Source organism: Phalaenopsis equestris, unplaced genomic scaffold, assembly GCF_001263595.1.
Source record: "Phalaenopsis equestris unplaced genomic scaffold, ASM126359v1 Scaffold000164, whole genome shotgun sequence".
Lineage (NCBI taxonomy): Eukaryota > Viridiplantae > Streptophyta > Magnoliopsida > Asparagales > Orchidaceae > Phalaenopsis > Phalaenopsis equestris.
Genome location: NW_018164606.1, coordinates 405352 through 422468, shown reverse-complemented (window position 1 = coordinate 422468; position 17117 = coordinate 405352). Strand labels below are relative to the sequence as shown.

The 17117-nt window shown below is 37.0% G+C and overlaps 1 protein-coding gene across 1 annotated transcript; it reads left to right on the top strand.

Annotated features, from left to right (window-relative positions):
• Positions 1-6195: 6195 nt before the first annotated feature.
• Positions 6196-7762, top strand: LOC110022040 (probable sugar phosphate/phosphate translocator At3g11320). Its single transcript, XM_020720818.1, has 2 exons — positions 6196-7505; positions 7561-7762. Exon 1 carries the CDS (start codon positions 6331-6333, stop codon positions 7483-7485), a length of 1155 nt encoding a protein of 384 aa, XP_020576477.1. The 5' UTR covers positions 6196-6330; the 3' UTR covers positions 7486-7505; positions 7561-7762.
• The last annotated feature ends 9355 nt before the right edge of the window (positions 7763-17117 follow it).

Here is a 17117-nt window from a genome sequence, read left to right as displayed (position 1 = left end):
AATTCTGCTCCTTATGCATTTAATATTTACTGCGGTCGTTTTTTTATGCAAGTTGTATATGGTTTTTTTTTCCTTTTACATTTTTTCCTTTTTTGGATTTTGAAGGTCTATGATGAGACTGTTGATTTTTTTCCTTTTTTTGGATTTTGAAGGTCTATGATGAGACTGTTGACCTAATGGGTTTTTCTTGATAGTCAGTATGTCACTATTGGTTGTTGTCACATGTGAAATCCTAATAAAGGCAACCATGTTCCTCTCTTTTTTTAGTGCTATAATTTTTAAGGTTCTTCTGGATGACCTTTTTTTGATAATATGCATAAGTGACATAGACACGTTTGGTATTACATGAGTTAAAGGCAACCAAGAACCATTTTTTTATAAGGACTTGTATCTTCTTATAGTAAAAAATTCATTGGTTTACATGCTGAGTGCTCTAAGACCTCACAGCTACATAAAAGTTTAACTACTTCTATTATTAATTTTTATGAGTACTTTGTTTATGGTTTGTGTTTTTTAGCCCTCATGAAGGATGAGCTAGAGTATTTTTGGTACCTCCAGAGGATTGCATTTTTACTGTGGACTTCAGTCTTCCCTGCTCACTTCGTATCAGCCATATAGCTACAAAAGATAGTTTTATAGTTGCGCACAAAAAATCATAGAAAATTGTGACTTTTTTTTTGTAGCCAGATGGGCTAGAAAAGTCCACTGCTGAGAGTGATCGGGCGTAGAGAATATCCCTGGAGAATGGCTTATCTCGTGACATATGTTGTTAGCATTTTAAAATAATGTTATCATATTATTAATTGTTATTTTAATAGTTTTTTTCTTAATTTTGGTAGTTATGTCGCTCATTGTTCAGTGAGGTATCTATCTTTGTTTAGTAATATTCAACATTAAATATTTGCTCTAAAGTATGTAATGTACTGGTAAGAAGAGTTCTGTTGCAAACAAAATTACTATACATGGACAGACTGGTCATTTGTCCAGAAACAGATGTAGCACTGTTGTTTTTAAACTTAAAAAAATAAATAGACAACCAACTTATGCGCAACAGCTCATTAGTAAGCTTCAGCTGCCCAAGGAAACCCATAATATATTGAAATATTATTTTAGTTAACTTAAAACAAATTTTATCATTTATATAATATAATTGTGGCAATTATCTATTTCTTTTGTCTTTATCTGTATTGAAAAATGTAAAAAATTATGAGTAACAAACTAGATTATTGTTGTTCATCCTTGTTTTGTTAACGTGTGTTATTTCAGAACGAGATTTTCTTATCACATACTCAAGAAGTTGATGTTCCCTACTATCTTGATTTATTGAATTATTGCTTGTACCTCAAATGTTTGTTTCTTTTTGTCTAAATGGTGAGCTTAAAGATTATTTTTTCTCATTATTTAGTCTTTATCAATGTTACCCTATCTTTAGCACTTTTCACCATTATTATGGATAATTTTTCTAGACTCATAAATTATTTTTCTTATAGGTTAAAATATAAAGGCATCAAGCTTTAGAATATAAAGGCATCAAGCATAATAATTTTTCAAATCTCTCACATCGTTTACATTGATGTATTATTTGTTTTAATCAAAACTAATAAAAACTCCTTATTTTACCTTCAATTTTTTTTGTTAACTAACATTGATAAAGTAGTTATTTATATTATTAAACTATTGATAATAATATTAAAGAACATATAGATGATACTTTAGGTATTACCTTTAAAATTCTCTTTTGGGATCATCTTGGTATTCTTATCACCCCATCTAAGCTTAAGGCTATTGCTAAGTATTATGATTATGGAGAAATTACATAAGTGATTGAGTGGTTGGAATAAAGTATATTTTATTTACTCATTGATTTTAGTTAGTCACATCAATAATTTGGATTTATATTCATTACTAGCTTCAATTTGTATTTTGCCTTAAGGACTCTAAAATAAAATCTCTACTAATATATTCAATTTCTTGCACAACAATTGAGTGCTTAAAAATTACAAAATATTATGGACTAAAATCACTCTTTTAGATAGAGGGGGTTATAATATTCCCTCCCTTAACAATTTACATACTTTATGCAATAGCTTAATTTGCTTGGAGCCTCCTTAATAATGACTCATTTCTTTTCTAAAATGTTGCTTGATAATTATGTTTTTTTTTTTTTTGATAAACCTTATACAAGAGATTTTCCTCACTTTTCACTCAATGCTAACGAGAACATAAATCTATCATTTTTCTTTGACCCATGCTTTCAAAATTAATCTATTTTTCATCAATTTAGAGATTTTTTTCTCTTCTTTTAACACTAATCATTAGACTAAGATCAAATTTTGCATTTATAATGGCAATTTGTCTTTTACTTCAACTACTTAATTCTTCATATTGTTCTTTCATCACTAAAAATTTAGCTCATATTCATATTGTTAACACTTATGGTTGGTGTTTATGGATGAGAAAGCCAATATCTCTTATAAAGCTACTTGCTCTATCTTATATACTCATGTGCCTAAAGTAGATTGGAAAATTTTGAACTGGTTCAATGATTCTACAGTCAAATTTGCTATGTTTGTTTGGAAAATAAATATTGGTGATCACAAAACTAAAAATACTCTTTTTGTGAGAGGCATTTTCCCCCCTCAAATTTGTGCTTTTTGTAATGAAGATAATAAAAAACACCACTTCTCTTTTTTGATTGATCCTATTGATTTTATATTCTCAAAAATATTTTTTAGATAAAAATTTCTTCCACATTTTCTGTAATTTACTTCAAGTGCTTACCCTTGTTAGTTCTATGACACTTCTCTTTTTTGATTGATCCTACTGATTTTATATTCTCAAAACTATTTTTTAGATAAAAATTTCTTCCACATTTGCTGTATTTACTTCAAGTGCTTACCCTTGTTAGTTCTATGACTAATAAGTGAACAAAAATATTGTCAACAACTTATATCAATGCATATTATTTATGGATGTGAATGAATAAAAGAATCTTTTATGAGATGAGTATTAGATTTCATGTTCTTATTAAATAAATTCATTTTACTATCAAATACATAAGCATATAGTGTAATTATTTATATAAACCCTAAACCCTAAATCCTAAACCCTGAGCTTATAATATATTCCCTTTTATAACAACATGCATGGGTTTGTATTTCAGTACAAATTAGCATGAGATGATGAGGTTAATTCTGCTATATATTATGTTGGCTTTTTTTTATTTGTATCCTTTAGAAGAAAATATTTTTTTCAACATATTTATAATTTTTATATATCATCCTCAATTGCATTATAATTATTATTATCTTTCTTCCATATAAATCTTTTTTAGGAAGGCTTACACATGACTACTTGAATCATTCCATAGCAATATAACTAAACTATTTTTAGTTTAGATATGTAAAATCTTTAGTGGTTCACACTACTATGAGTTATATTGGTGTAAATTGGTTTCTAAAGCAATGATGTGAGTAATTGCACAATATTTTTTTTTAACTAGGCTAACTTATTTCACTATCAAGTTTCTCTTTGACGAAACAAAGAAAAAAATGTTGGTTTTCTTTTTAACTTGCACTAGAAAACTTTTATTGTGTTGTATAATCTTGAAACTTCTTTATAACCTTCTGGTCTCTTAAATTACTTTATGATATATTTGTAATCTTTTTGTAACTATGAATTAATAAAATTGCTAGGCAAGGTCCTCAACCTTTCCAAAAAAATTAAAAAAAATAGAACATATGCGACAAGTAGAGGTGTAAGGAAGTAAAGCCAACTTAGGCTTGAGTTGATAAGTGACTCATGAGTTAAGCCCAATGAGCATACAAGCCAATCTTAAACTAGACATGGCTCTACAACTCGTCTAAAATAATTTTTTGTTCTCTCGTGAAAGTCGAGTCTAAAATGCAATATACATAATTCGAACCCACAACCTCACTCTGCAAAACTAAACCCAAAAGATATTAAATTTCAATAACAAAATTATTTTTCTTGCTATTTATACATAATTACTGACACATCATCAACAAATTCCCATCATTCGATTAGAATATCAACGCATGACACGGATCTCGGGGTGATCTTTTGAATAAAAAATATTCAAATTTTGATTAAAAGTCATCCAAAGCTCCGTTTTTAGTAGACTTACTGTCAAACTGGCAGACTCGATGAGACGGACACAATGGTACCAAAATTGTTCCAATCCGAACCAAATCAAGCCTCCATCAAGCCATTAAGCGCTTTTGAAAATTTTTTGAGCATATTTAGAAGGTCAAACAGATACCAAATATGATGAGCTTAAAGTTAAATTGAGCGTCTTAACAAGACGAATCCAACGAACATAAGATCGCTCAATCCCAACATCGTTAAGGTACTTAAATGTTCATCAAACACCGTAGAATTGAGAGATTTTTTTTGAGCCATCCAATCAGATTTGTTTGGATTCCTTCATTAATTGCAATCTAAACTTTATGAATAGTGTCATACCCCTCTCTTGAAAGGTGGGAGAGAGCTTGAAACCTAAATAAGATTGAAACTTAGAGAATGAGCTAAAGTTTCTCTTACTCTTGCAGCCACTGATCACCACCTACCACTATCGACCACCACTCTTCAGTCGACAACCAATGATCATCTACTGTCACCCACTCTTTCAGACGAAGCACATTGTAAAGAAACAACTAACATTGCAGAGTCCCAAAGCAACCTACAAAGCCACACATCATTCTGAACACCGGACTAACCCCAAAGAAGGTGCAACAACGCAGCCCAAAGACTGTGTAACAAAGCACCCCAAAGACGATACAACAACATTCAAAGTTGGGATAATGACACAACTCACATACACTAGTGCAACTTCTGTCTCCAGCCCCTTGCGGCCTAAGCATGTCATTACAACTCGCCACTATGGCCTACCTCCTGCGTAACCAACTACAACTTACGTGGTCTACAGCTCTTGTAGCTCACGACTTCGGCCCTCATAGTATATGTACGTCATTACTACTCACCACTACGACCTACATAGCCAAATATGACCTACATGGTCCATAACCCGTGCAACTCCCGACTTTAACTCGCAGCCTACAGATGTTATTACTATTCACCGCTACGGCCTACAAGATCAATTATGACCTACGTGGGCCACAACTCGTGCAACTCTTGACTCCAACCCTTATGACACATGGACGGCGTCACAACTCACCATTATGTCATACATGACCAACTACGACCTATGTGATTCATAGCTCGTGTAGCTTCCAACTCCAACCCCCGTAACCTACGGACATCATTACTACTCACCACTACAGCCTACGTGACCAACTACGACCTATGTGATCCACAGCTCGTGCACCTCTAAATTCTGGCCCCCGCAGCCTATTGTGATCCACAACTCGTGCACCTCTAAATTCTGGCCCCCGCAGCCTATGAATGTCATAACTACTCACCACTATGACCTACATGACCAACTACGACCTAAGTCGTCCACAACTTGTGCAGCTCTTGACCCCGGCCCTTGCAACCCACATACGCCATCATCATTCACCATTATAGCCTATACGTCAACTTGTGAGTCGGCTCGATCTCATAGACTTAAGCTCGAGCTCAAGCTTGAACTCGATTAATTAATCAAACTCAACCTAAAGCTCAAGTCGAGAGTTGCTCGAGTTTAACTCGACTCATTTACACCTATAGTTATGAGATATAGAGAATCACCGCCACATGGGAAATAAAGAGAAAATTCAATAATAGGAGATGACTCCTAGCCCAATACTTTCAAATAATTTCACATGGTTATTATTTTTTTTAATATTAGTACATATTTTGACTACTCACTCTGGATTCCAGATCAAAGTTAAAAAACTATTCAATACAATACTCAATAATTATTCACCATGAGGATATGGCTACCAACGGAATATGAAACTGCACGCCCTAAGGTCAGCAAAATCTAAAAAATAAAAACTTTTTTATTAAGAGAATCGAAAATCACCCAGCGTTTACTTAACCCCAATTCCATGATTGCATCCATCGAAAATCACTCAGCGTTTACTTAACCCCAATTCCATGATTGCATCCCCATCACAAATAGCCGATAAACAGTGATCGATCCAGAACAAGCCTCTACCGACACCTCTGATAAAACGATATAATTATCTGAATCCCCCATCCCCCATCCCCCATCCCCCCCCCACCCCCATCGCCCCCATCCGACGGCTCAAACAACTCCGATCCAATCCCCTCCCCCTCCCCAGATCTAAAACCCCCCATCGCCATTGCTCCTCCTCTAGATCCGAAAGTCAGATAGCCGGCCGGTGCGGCGGCGCTGTGGTGACGATGGTGGAGCCGCACGCTAAAACCTGGACTACCCGTCGCGGCAGCAACCCTCGCCTCGAGTCCGATCCCGTAATCGATATCCCCTCAACTCCTCCCGCAGACGCTCGCCCCGGAAATAAACTCCCCTCCACCACCCCATTCCTCTCCTTCTTCCTCCCCTTTTACTCCTCCGCATCCGATGGCTTTGCATACGCCAATCTCACCACCGTCTTCATCATCGGCGCCTGGTATTTCTCCAACATCGGCGTCCTCCTCCTAAACAAATACCTCCTCAGTGTTTACGGCTACCGCTACCCGATTTTCCTCACCATGATCCACATGATCTCCTGCTCTCTCTACAGCTTCACCGCCATTCGCTGGCTCCGCCTTGTGCCTCTCCAATCCGTCTCCTCTCGCAAGCAGCTCCTCAAGATAGCTGCCCTCAGCGGCATTTTCTGCTTCTCCGTCGTCTGCGGGAACACTTCGCTCCGTTATCTACCGATATCATTCAATCAGGCAATCGGCGCCACCACGCCCTTTTTCACTGCTGTTTTCTCTCTTATAATAACATGTCACCGCGAATCCGCCGCTGTGTACCTTGCTCTCTTGCCGGTCGTGCTAGGTATTGTTCTGGCAAGCAATAGCGAACCACTTTTTCATCTCTTCGGCTTTCTCGTATGCCTCGGCTCCACGGCCGGCCGCGCGCTCAAATCGGTGGTGCAGGGGATTTTACTCACATCCGAGGGGGAGAAGCTTAATTCGATGAACTTGCTTATGTACATGTCTCCCATCGCCGCCGTGATGCTTCTTCCGATTACGCTTTGGATGGAGGGGAATATAGCTGCCACCACGGCGGCGAAGGCTGCAGATGATCCGCGGCTGCTTTTCTTCCTGTTCGTGAACGCGACGGTCGCCTACCTCGTGAATCTGACCAATTTTCTGGTGACGAAGCACACCAGCGCTCTCACTCTTCAGGTTCTGGGCAATGCTAAAGCCGCGGTGGCCGCCGTTGTTTCTGTTCTTATTTTCCGGAATCCGGTGACTGTGATGGGGATGACCGGGTTCGGGATAACGATTTTTGGGGTAGTTTTATACAGCGAGGCCAAGAAGAGGTCGAAATCTTCCTCCTCCACCTCATCATCTTCTTCCTCCCCCAATTCTTCTTCTTCTTCTTGAAATTCTCGCACGGATTCTATCTTCTTCCTCCCCCAATTCTTCTTCTTCTTGAAATTCTCGCACGGATTCTACTATCAAATTTCCTTAAAAAAATCTGTTTTCTGCGCCGCTGCAAAGATTGTTATTTGATAGGATAAATTTTATCATCAACTGTAATAGTTTTTTTCTGCATTTCTGCGCTCTTTTAGATCGCCATAACAATTTTTTCTTTGCCACGGCTATGAGCTCAAATGATCAGACAGCTAGCTGTTCGCTTCGTCGTTGTCACTTACAGCTAAAGAGAGATAATAGAGGTTTAGAGATGCAATCAAAGAAAACGTTGGATGCTTTGCTAAGTTGGCCCACAACATATGCCTCGATGATAATCCTTCCAAGAAAAATAAATAGATTTAAAATATTCTAATTAAAATTTAGAATTATTAACTACAAAATATAATATGTAAATAAATAATTATTTTTTGGTACTCATTACGGAATAAATTGAATAATTGTAAGATTCATAAAAATTCAATTTTAATTAAATATAGTACTAAGTATTCTTGTCGGTTTTGGCAAATAATACTTTTTAGCTTTTCCCTCGTCGTCTCTTTATAAGCATTTGTCATTCATTACATGTATTAATTTACCTTCTTTTTGAGCATTGTTTGATATCTATAAATATTGTACCTTTGAGAATATTATTTCCCTCCAATTATCATTCTGTGCATGGTATCAAGGCAGTCCAATCTAACCAAGCTTCTTTCTACCCAAGTACATGCATTGTGTTAAAATCAATGCTAATGAACTAGCAAAGCTTGTCTATACCAATGATGAAGTTGATCTTATATTAAAAATATATGGTGGTATCCATGAAATAAAATACTAAATTTTTTGCTCGACCATGCATTTATGAGAGAGAGGCACTCCTTCGAAGAATCATATGAAGAACTAACTACTTTGAGGCCCAACTCAAAGTTGATGCAAGAAAGAAAGCAAGCTTCTTTCATATGACCATGGATGTAAATCTAATTCAAAAAATCCATCAACCTCCCACTAAAATGACCATCTCACTAAAGAAATCACAATTCCTCCGCTTCATAAACCCACTAAAATTCACATCAAATAAACTAAAAATTGAACTTGCTAAGCCTGGCCTTACCATGGAAAACTCCCAACTTTGTTGGAAACGAAGTCATTCAACACAATGGTACTCTAATTTCACTCACAAATGACCATCCCTACAACAACCTTTATCACATACATCCTTCTCCCCTCAAGCTCATACTCCCAACTTCTTGAAGCAACATGTGAGGTAAGAATGGCTTCCAGTAAGTCACACCAATTCAATTACTTTAGCCTCTTTTACCACGACATTCACCATACATAATATCACATAAATGTCATCTAGATCAACAAATTTGGGATCAACCAAGCCGTGAAGAACGAATTGATGGTTGGAAAAATCCACCTCGAGTTTTGGATGGTCAGCCAAGTCGTCCTCATGCTCCTCCCAGAAAACCGACGAGGCGATCTTCTCCTTCCTCTCGATAACCTCCTTCTTCAATGCCGCTATAGTACCGACAAATTCCGAGTTGGCCTTCTCGGAATTGTCAAACTTTAGCTTCATGAGGTGTTGGTCATCACGAATCCTCTTAAGTTCCACCTCCAGCGAAAACTCCTTTTTTCGATCCTTATCCAACGCTCCCTCCAATTAAATCACAGTCAGCCCCAGAGAGGGCTGTCAAAAAAGCTAGTTGTTCAAAAACAGCTCGTTATTGACTCATTGTGTAGCTCGTGTTTGACTCGTTCGTCAAGTAAACGAGCCGAACACGAACACGTTTTTGCAGCTCGAATTATAAACGAGCCGAGCACGAACAACACTTTGTTCGCTAGTGTTCAACTCCTTTTAGCTCGAAATAATATATATATATATATATATATATATAAAAGTTTAAATCGTAACAGCTCGTGGTAATGTGATTATATGTCTTATTTTGCATACATTTGGTCCAAGTTCGAATCTAACACTCTACATTTATTTTTTTCAATTTAATTTTAACGAGCCAATTTCGAGTAAAAAACGAGTTGAACACTAACATGAATATGTAAATCGAGCCGAACACGAACATACTGTTCACGAGCCGATTTCAAATACGTGTAATTTCGAACGAGCCGAACAAGAGCCATGCTTGAGCTCGTTTAAGCTCTGCTCGTTTACAACCCTAGCCCCAGAAAATGGGCACTTTGTGCCGCCATCAATTGCCACAGGTCCAACGGTTGAAGCCCCCTAGGCGTTTTGAAGGAGATCCCAACGGTTGAAGCCCCCTAGGGCATTGCTAAGTTCCTCAAATCATAGCAGGTCCAACAAAGCCAGGGGGATGCTACTATTCTCACCTAATTGTGGGTCCCAGTCTAAAGACCGATCTAGTAAACCAAACAGCTTGTCGGACTCGAGCCACGTTCTCTCGACGCCCTTATGCATGGGCTCCCACCCGAATGATTTCCTACTCTTCTTCAAAAGAGGGGGACACGGGATGTTTATTTCCTCTATCAATTCCTTCCCCCACTAACAGATCCCTTATACCTAGGGGAAGGTAAGACCTCATCAGTGGAGGATGAAGCCGACTCTGTTGATGAGGAATAGGATGAGGCAGTAGAGGTAGCCCAACTAGCTTTGGCACTCACAGATAAGTCGATAAAGGAAGGGTCCCTGACCCGTGAATCTAGTGGAGCGGTGGCGGTCGACGACTCGCCAGCTTTTGAAGAAGCACGGGCTGCTACCATGGCTTCATTCGGAACCCCTCCAGATTCAAACACTCTCCCTTCACCTTCCCTCGTATCAACAAAGTGGGAGGCATGTATCTGAGAAATAGCAGCAACCTTTATGGTTAGTTGATCTTGAACAACAATGTTAGTTTCAAACACGAAGACAATGTATCTTAAGGCCACACTATAACGGAGTTGGTCCTTGTCTCCTATAGAATTATCTAGTTCTAAGAGACGCCTCTGCTTCCTGTGTTTGGTGGTCAGCTTGTACTTCACCACCTTTGCTCGGGTCGCCTCCTTGATGTTTGAGAGGCACCATTGATCCTCCGTCATCACGTCTGTCAATATGCAAGCGCCCGTTGTCTCGCCAGTGTACTTTAGAAGCGAGAGATAATGGCTGGTCAACATCGTCGTAGCAACTTCCATGCTCGGATGAAGAGACTTTGACCCGTGCATCGCTCACTCGAGCGGTTGGGTTTGGATCCCACATGCACTAGTACAAGAGCTGACCAAAATTTTCTTCTTCCAACCCTTTACTTTATTCATGACAAAGCGGAGTTCTTTGCCAGCTGAAATCATGGCAAAGTGTTCCCTATCAACCTTGAATGAGAAAAAAATGCTTAAATAGGTTGATAGACCATGGAATACGCTCCCGACGAAGGTCATTATGGCGGCTACAAAGATTGGCAATACTTGCGCCAGAATAACCTCGTATATGTTGAAGACACTCTGGAGCTCGTTGCACAGAGGTAAGCAAAGGCCATATTTGAAATGTTCTTGGTAGAAGATCAGATCCTACCCATGCATCCTCAAGTTAACCTCAACATTTTCCGAAGAGCTACAATATCATGTAGAACATACTTCCTCTGCAAATTCTTCACAACATTCTTCGTCAAAAATAAAGGATCAACACCCTTAACAGAGCCAAAGAGTGTAGAAGAATGCTTTAGAGCCATTTCAAAATAAAAGATGATTGAAAGACGAAAGAAAAAGAAAGTCATAAGCACAGAGAAAGAAATGAGGGCATTTAAAACATAAAATAGCAGCCCCAAGCCCTACTTATAAGATGAATGCGTAAAACGAATCGTCACGTAATGATAAGTGTCACACCAAATATTTTTTTAAATTTATTCAAATGCCGTTTAATTTTAAAATAATTTTATTTCATGTATAGAACAAAATGCTTTATGAACGAGTCCTCCAAGGCCTCAGTTGGGACATACCCCCTTTGAGTCAGCCTTCCGAGGACCATTTGTCCACCTAACCTAATATTATCCATTTTTTCAACTTTTCATTGGAACTTGCCCAGGTCATTCAACCTACTAAACTCCCCCAGCTCGTGCATTGTCTCGACCATCCCACTATGCAAGATGGCGACCTCCACTTGCAGAGCTGATACATTCAAACACATGATCTCCATACGAGATGATAACTCTCATATAAAATATGTGGCTGGACCTCTGATTGCCCCCTCCAAAGAATCGACTATCACCACCAAGAGCCCATACACCCCTATCTACTGCTCCATGGCTCCAAAAGAAGATGGTTGCCACTTTTTTTGCTCCTATTTAGAGTCGGTGGTGAGAAAAGGGTCGGGGGATCGACACCCTTCCAAAGTGATTATCGGCAGAAGCCACGCATATTCGGCCTGCAGACTGGTCACAGCAGCAGGGGCGGACTCTGCAACATCCTTCAACGCCCCAACATCTTGGCGTTCATCTGACTCGATTGATTCATTTGCATTGAAATAATATCAAAAATTGTTGAGAACCATCCACAATCAAGGAAGGTTTTACATACATATAAATCTAGTATAGAAGAACGGATCTTAATGGGCTTCTTTCCCTCTTGCTTCCAAGGTACCTCCACCATCCTACAATAGCGGCTGAGAAGAGACAATGATTGCTTCTCCCTCCAACTCCTTTCTGATCGCCTCAGCACCGTCAATGAGCAGGGCTTGCTAGCCCTTGGCACTTACACCCATGCCAGACTCAGGGGTCGCAGCCTCCTGACGAAAGACTTTTGGCATTTGCCCCTCGAGATCTCTGGATGAGTCGACTTAATCAGCCGACAAAGTTTCGGGCCCTAACCCTTTCCCTTTTTTTAACCTTGTTCTTCTTGCAGAGATCGAAAGCCTATATCCCACCATGGAAAGAATTCTGTGGTCCACGACGATATGACTCAAGCCATCAGTCATGATGCAACTCGGTTAACTAAGAAAAAATGGTGACGACAGATTCCATGCCAATCCTATGCTCTATTTATAGAGCACATTAGACACAATAACCAAAGGAAAGTTAATTATCAAACTAATTTTTTTTAGCGCCACTAATTATTAAATAGTTTTCGTGTCCTTATCATAGATATCACTTTCCCGACACGAATTTTAAAGCAATCGAGCGACCCAAGATAATGGTCCAATAATCAAGGAGTCCGATTAGAAGAGCACGATCCAAACCGTTCATTCAACGAACAACTACCCGGTTGAAGTCAACTGACACACTATGATGAGTGATTCAATTAACGAACTACAACTATTGTCCCGACCGCCCAAACTTCATACAAGGGCGTCTGATCGCAACCAGTCAACCCATCAGCTTTTGCTTTGGCAGGAGCGATCATTATTCGACTATTCAACTTAGTCGACCGGCCCCAACCGAGCCGACCAGCTGGTTATCACCATATTCAAATTCAAATTGTAAAACAAATTTAGTATAAGGTCGGCATAATTAATCAAATTAAGGGCAGTTTTCATAACCGTTCTCTTTTTTTGTAATTACACAAATACGCCTAAAGATGAATAAAGGGATTTTTACTCAGTTTTGCTATAAGAATTTGCTTTCTCTCTCTCTATATTCCTTCTCTCGACTTTAACTCTCAAGGTTGTTCATGGAAGATAATTTATGATTCAATACAATTAATATTAAATTCATCAAAAGAGTGTAATTGAACAAAATAAATTAATTAACGATATGTAAAATTTGTAAAATTTATTTAACATTAAAATATTATTGTAACACCATGTTTATAAAAAAATTCAATCTTCTGCGTTTGGGTGTAATGACGCCAGAGCTCGATGAAAGTATAAATAAAATCAACTGCAAGACCATATTTAATTTTAAAATATGTGTACAAAAATGTCACAATTGTTAATAGGTTTTGATGGCAAGTAGGGCTGCCAAAAGGACTGATTGTTTGTGTTTGACTCATTAAGTAGCTCATGTTCAGCTCATTAAATGACGAGCTGAACATGAACAAATTTTTTAAGCTTGAATTATAAATGAGCTGAACGCGAACAATCATTTGTTTGCTCATGTTTGGCTCTTTTTAGCTCGAAATAAAGTATTTTTTATATAATAATATAATGAATATATTATTTATATGATAATATATTATATATATTTATATCTAAGTTTAAATCATAACAACTTGTGTGATCATGTGGTTCATTGCTTTTCTATTGCACAAAGTTAATGAATGTTTGAATTCAACACTCTACACTATAGTCAATTTTGAGTCGAACACGAACGCACTGTTCATGAGCCAATTTTGAACGCGAGCCGATTTAGAACACGGGCAATTTCAAACGAGTCGAACATGAGTCATTTACAACTCTAATGACGACCTATGAGTTGCTGAAGACTTTACTCTCACTTATGTTAGCGGGTATATCTTTTTCGTGCAAAATATCACAATTGATAACACTAAATGAATTTATTGAACATCCGTTGCTGCATCGACCACTGCGACCCCTGTCTCGATATACACCGGGCTCTAACGTCATTCCACCCCGGAGTAGAAGATAATATTTTTTTTGTAAATGTTATGAAAAGATTTTAATGTGAAATAAATTTTACAAATTTTATATATTTTTAGTTAATTTATCTTGTTCATTTATTATTAAATTAATATTAATTAATGTAAAAAATAATTAACAAATTTAATATTTTTACTAAAGTAAATAATAATTAACAAATTTATCCATAATAATAGTTTATATATATTAATATTCAAATTATTTATAGTAAAATATATTATATATTGAAAAATTAATTTTATTATTTAAATGACAGTGTTTCTTCAAAAAACCTTTTATAGGAACAACCCCATCACTTCTGTTCCATCTATTTTTTGAGAGCTACTCCCTCATATTCCTAATAAATGGAGAAAAATTTGCGTACGTACACGTCAAGAAGTTATGTGGAGGGTATTTGAGGTTATATCCGTGTTATACCTCATGTAACCTCCTTATAATCTCCCTGTAACCTAGCTGTAACTTACCTGTAACTTACAAATATATGAAAACAGAAGCGCAAAACTTACTAATTATAAATAGGTTACAGTAGGTTATATGGGGTATAACGCAGATGTAACGCCCATTACCCTCACTGTAATCTACCTGACGTACGCAGCTCTACGTACGTCTTACGTAAGCAAATTTTTCTCTAATAAATGAGCTCTTCTCATAGGTTGATCTATATTTAAATATATAAAACCAAACTTTTATATATTACAAACCCTGCTTTTACAACAATTTTTTTCATATACATGCAGGAAACCGAATTCCTATAAATTTTTACAGCTCAACAACCAAAAATCATTAAGATATTTATATTAATACCACTAAAAAAATTACAGAACCCTAAACCTCGACCATGAAAAATAAATGCGGGAGATATCGAATAAACGACAGCTAAGGATCGGCCGGAGTCCAATCAGAGGGGTTGTCGCAGGTGAAGACCGCCGCCAGCATCGCCGGTAACGAAGAGTAGTCGTAGCTCTAATGTCGCAGGAGCGGAAGAGATAAAGGAGAGGAGCCGTTGAATGAGCGTCTGGCTGGATTAGATTATGTTTAAATAAGTTAGCTTGAGAATACCCTCCCAACTGGCTCTTGTTTCCTCGTGTTGCTGCCATCTTGCACCTTGGTTTTTTGTTTTTCCTTCACGGTTAGTTAATAGTTTCTCTTACTTCTTTAAAATCCTTTATCAATTCCAGGCAAGCAAGCATAATCATTTATTTTTCTTGTATTTTCTGTATTTGTGTTACGTTTGATCCTGTTCTTGGTTATTTTGGTCGTATGAAGTTTTTGCTTGTTTAGTTTTGGCAGCTAATGCGGCTTTTTCAACTCATTCCTTGTTTTTTTTTGTTGGGAGAAATCAAGTTTTACCTGTTGTGCAATATTTTTTGATAAGAAAAGGCTTTTTGTCTCGGATTGGTACAATTAGTGCTTGAACATGCTCAAAACGCGTAATGCAGAATCCCATGTAAACTTAAATCAGCTTCAGTAGGTCTCAAATGGGACAAGCCCCAGATTGACGCAAACTGGACTAGAGATGCCCTGTTCTTAGCATGTCCTTTGGCCTGACAACCTTGGATCTCAACGTGGAGGCAACTGAGGCTTAAACAAGAAAATTTATGGCAAAGGAGGGAGATGTCGGAGGATTAGTTAAGGTTACTTACAAAAGAGGTTACCTCATTGATGGGCTTCGTGAGGAAAGTGTTCATTGATTTAAACAAAACTGGCTATGAGCAGTGGTTTGAGCCAAATAAATTTCAGAGCAGGGGGCTCAAATTACTTTTTAACAAGACTTCTCCTAACGCATTTTGAATTATTCAATGAACATCAATTTTGTATTATCAATTACAAAAATCTAATAAATTTCTTAGAGATTATGTCTCTTGCTCTCTCTTCTTTTCTCTATGTTCTTTCTCTTAAGGTTTGAATTACATTTGTTATTAAGATTTTAATAATATCTATCGCTATATTTGAATTCTTCACGACAACATTAAATTTTTTTTGGACCTATGGATCATAGCATTTCTCTTTGGTCTGAGTTAGGTAGCATAACATTTTTAGTAAGCATGTAGTCATACTTATTTTGCACTGATTCTTGTGCGCTCAAACTCAAACAAATAATTCTATTAAAAAATAATTTATAAAAAATTTGTTTAGTCACATCATTACTCGGTGAATTGGATTCATACCAAAATAAATAAAAAAAGGAAATAAAGAAAAAGAAATGAATCTATATCAAAGTAGATGACACTCTAAAAATTTATTTAAGCTCCCTATCAAAATAAAATTCAACAATAACAACAATAATAACAACAATAAAAAACCTTTATCCGACTAAGGGTTGGTTACATGAATTAGAAATGAATCTATATCAAAGTAGATGACACTCTAAAAAAAATGAAATTAAAAAAAAGAAATGAATCTATATCAAAGTAGATGACACTCTAAAAAAAATGAAATTAAAAAAAAGAAATGAATCTATATCAAAGTAGATGACACTCTAAAAAAACAACAACAACAACAACAACAACAAACTTTTATCTGACTAAGTAGGGCTGGTTACATGAATTATTTGTTCATTGCGTCCTATTGAGTGTCATATTTTCTTTTCATACTAATAGATTAATGTCATTTTTTATACAATATTTCATAGTCTTTTCTGGTCTACCTCTGTCTTTCTTAACATAAGTTGAATTTAAACATATACTCTCCTAACCGGATCATCAGATGGTCGTCGTTTAATGTGAATAAATCATCTAAGACGACTCTCTAATCTTGTTCGACACTAGAGCTACACCAACCCTATCACAGATTTATTCATTTCACACTCATCCACTTAAGCATTCTCATTTCAACAACACTTTATTTTGTTCTATGATTTGGCAACATTCTGCGCCATAACATTGCAGGTCTCACCACCATCTTATAAAATATTCCTTTTAGTCTAAACGGTACTTTGCTATCACACAATATGCTAGATGCATTCCTCCACTTCAACCAACCAACTTGAATTCTAATAATAACTTCCCTATCTATGTCACCATTAATTTGAACTATAGAACTGAGATATTTAAAACGTTCACACCTTTGA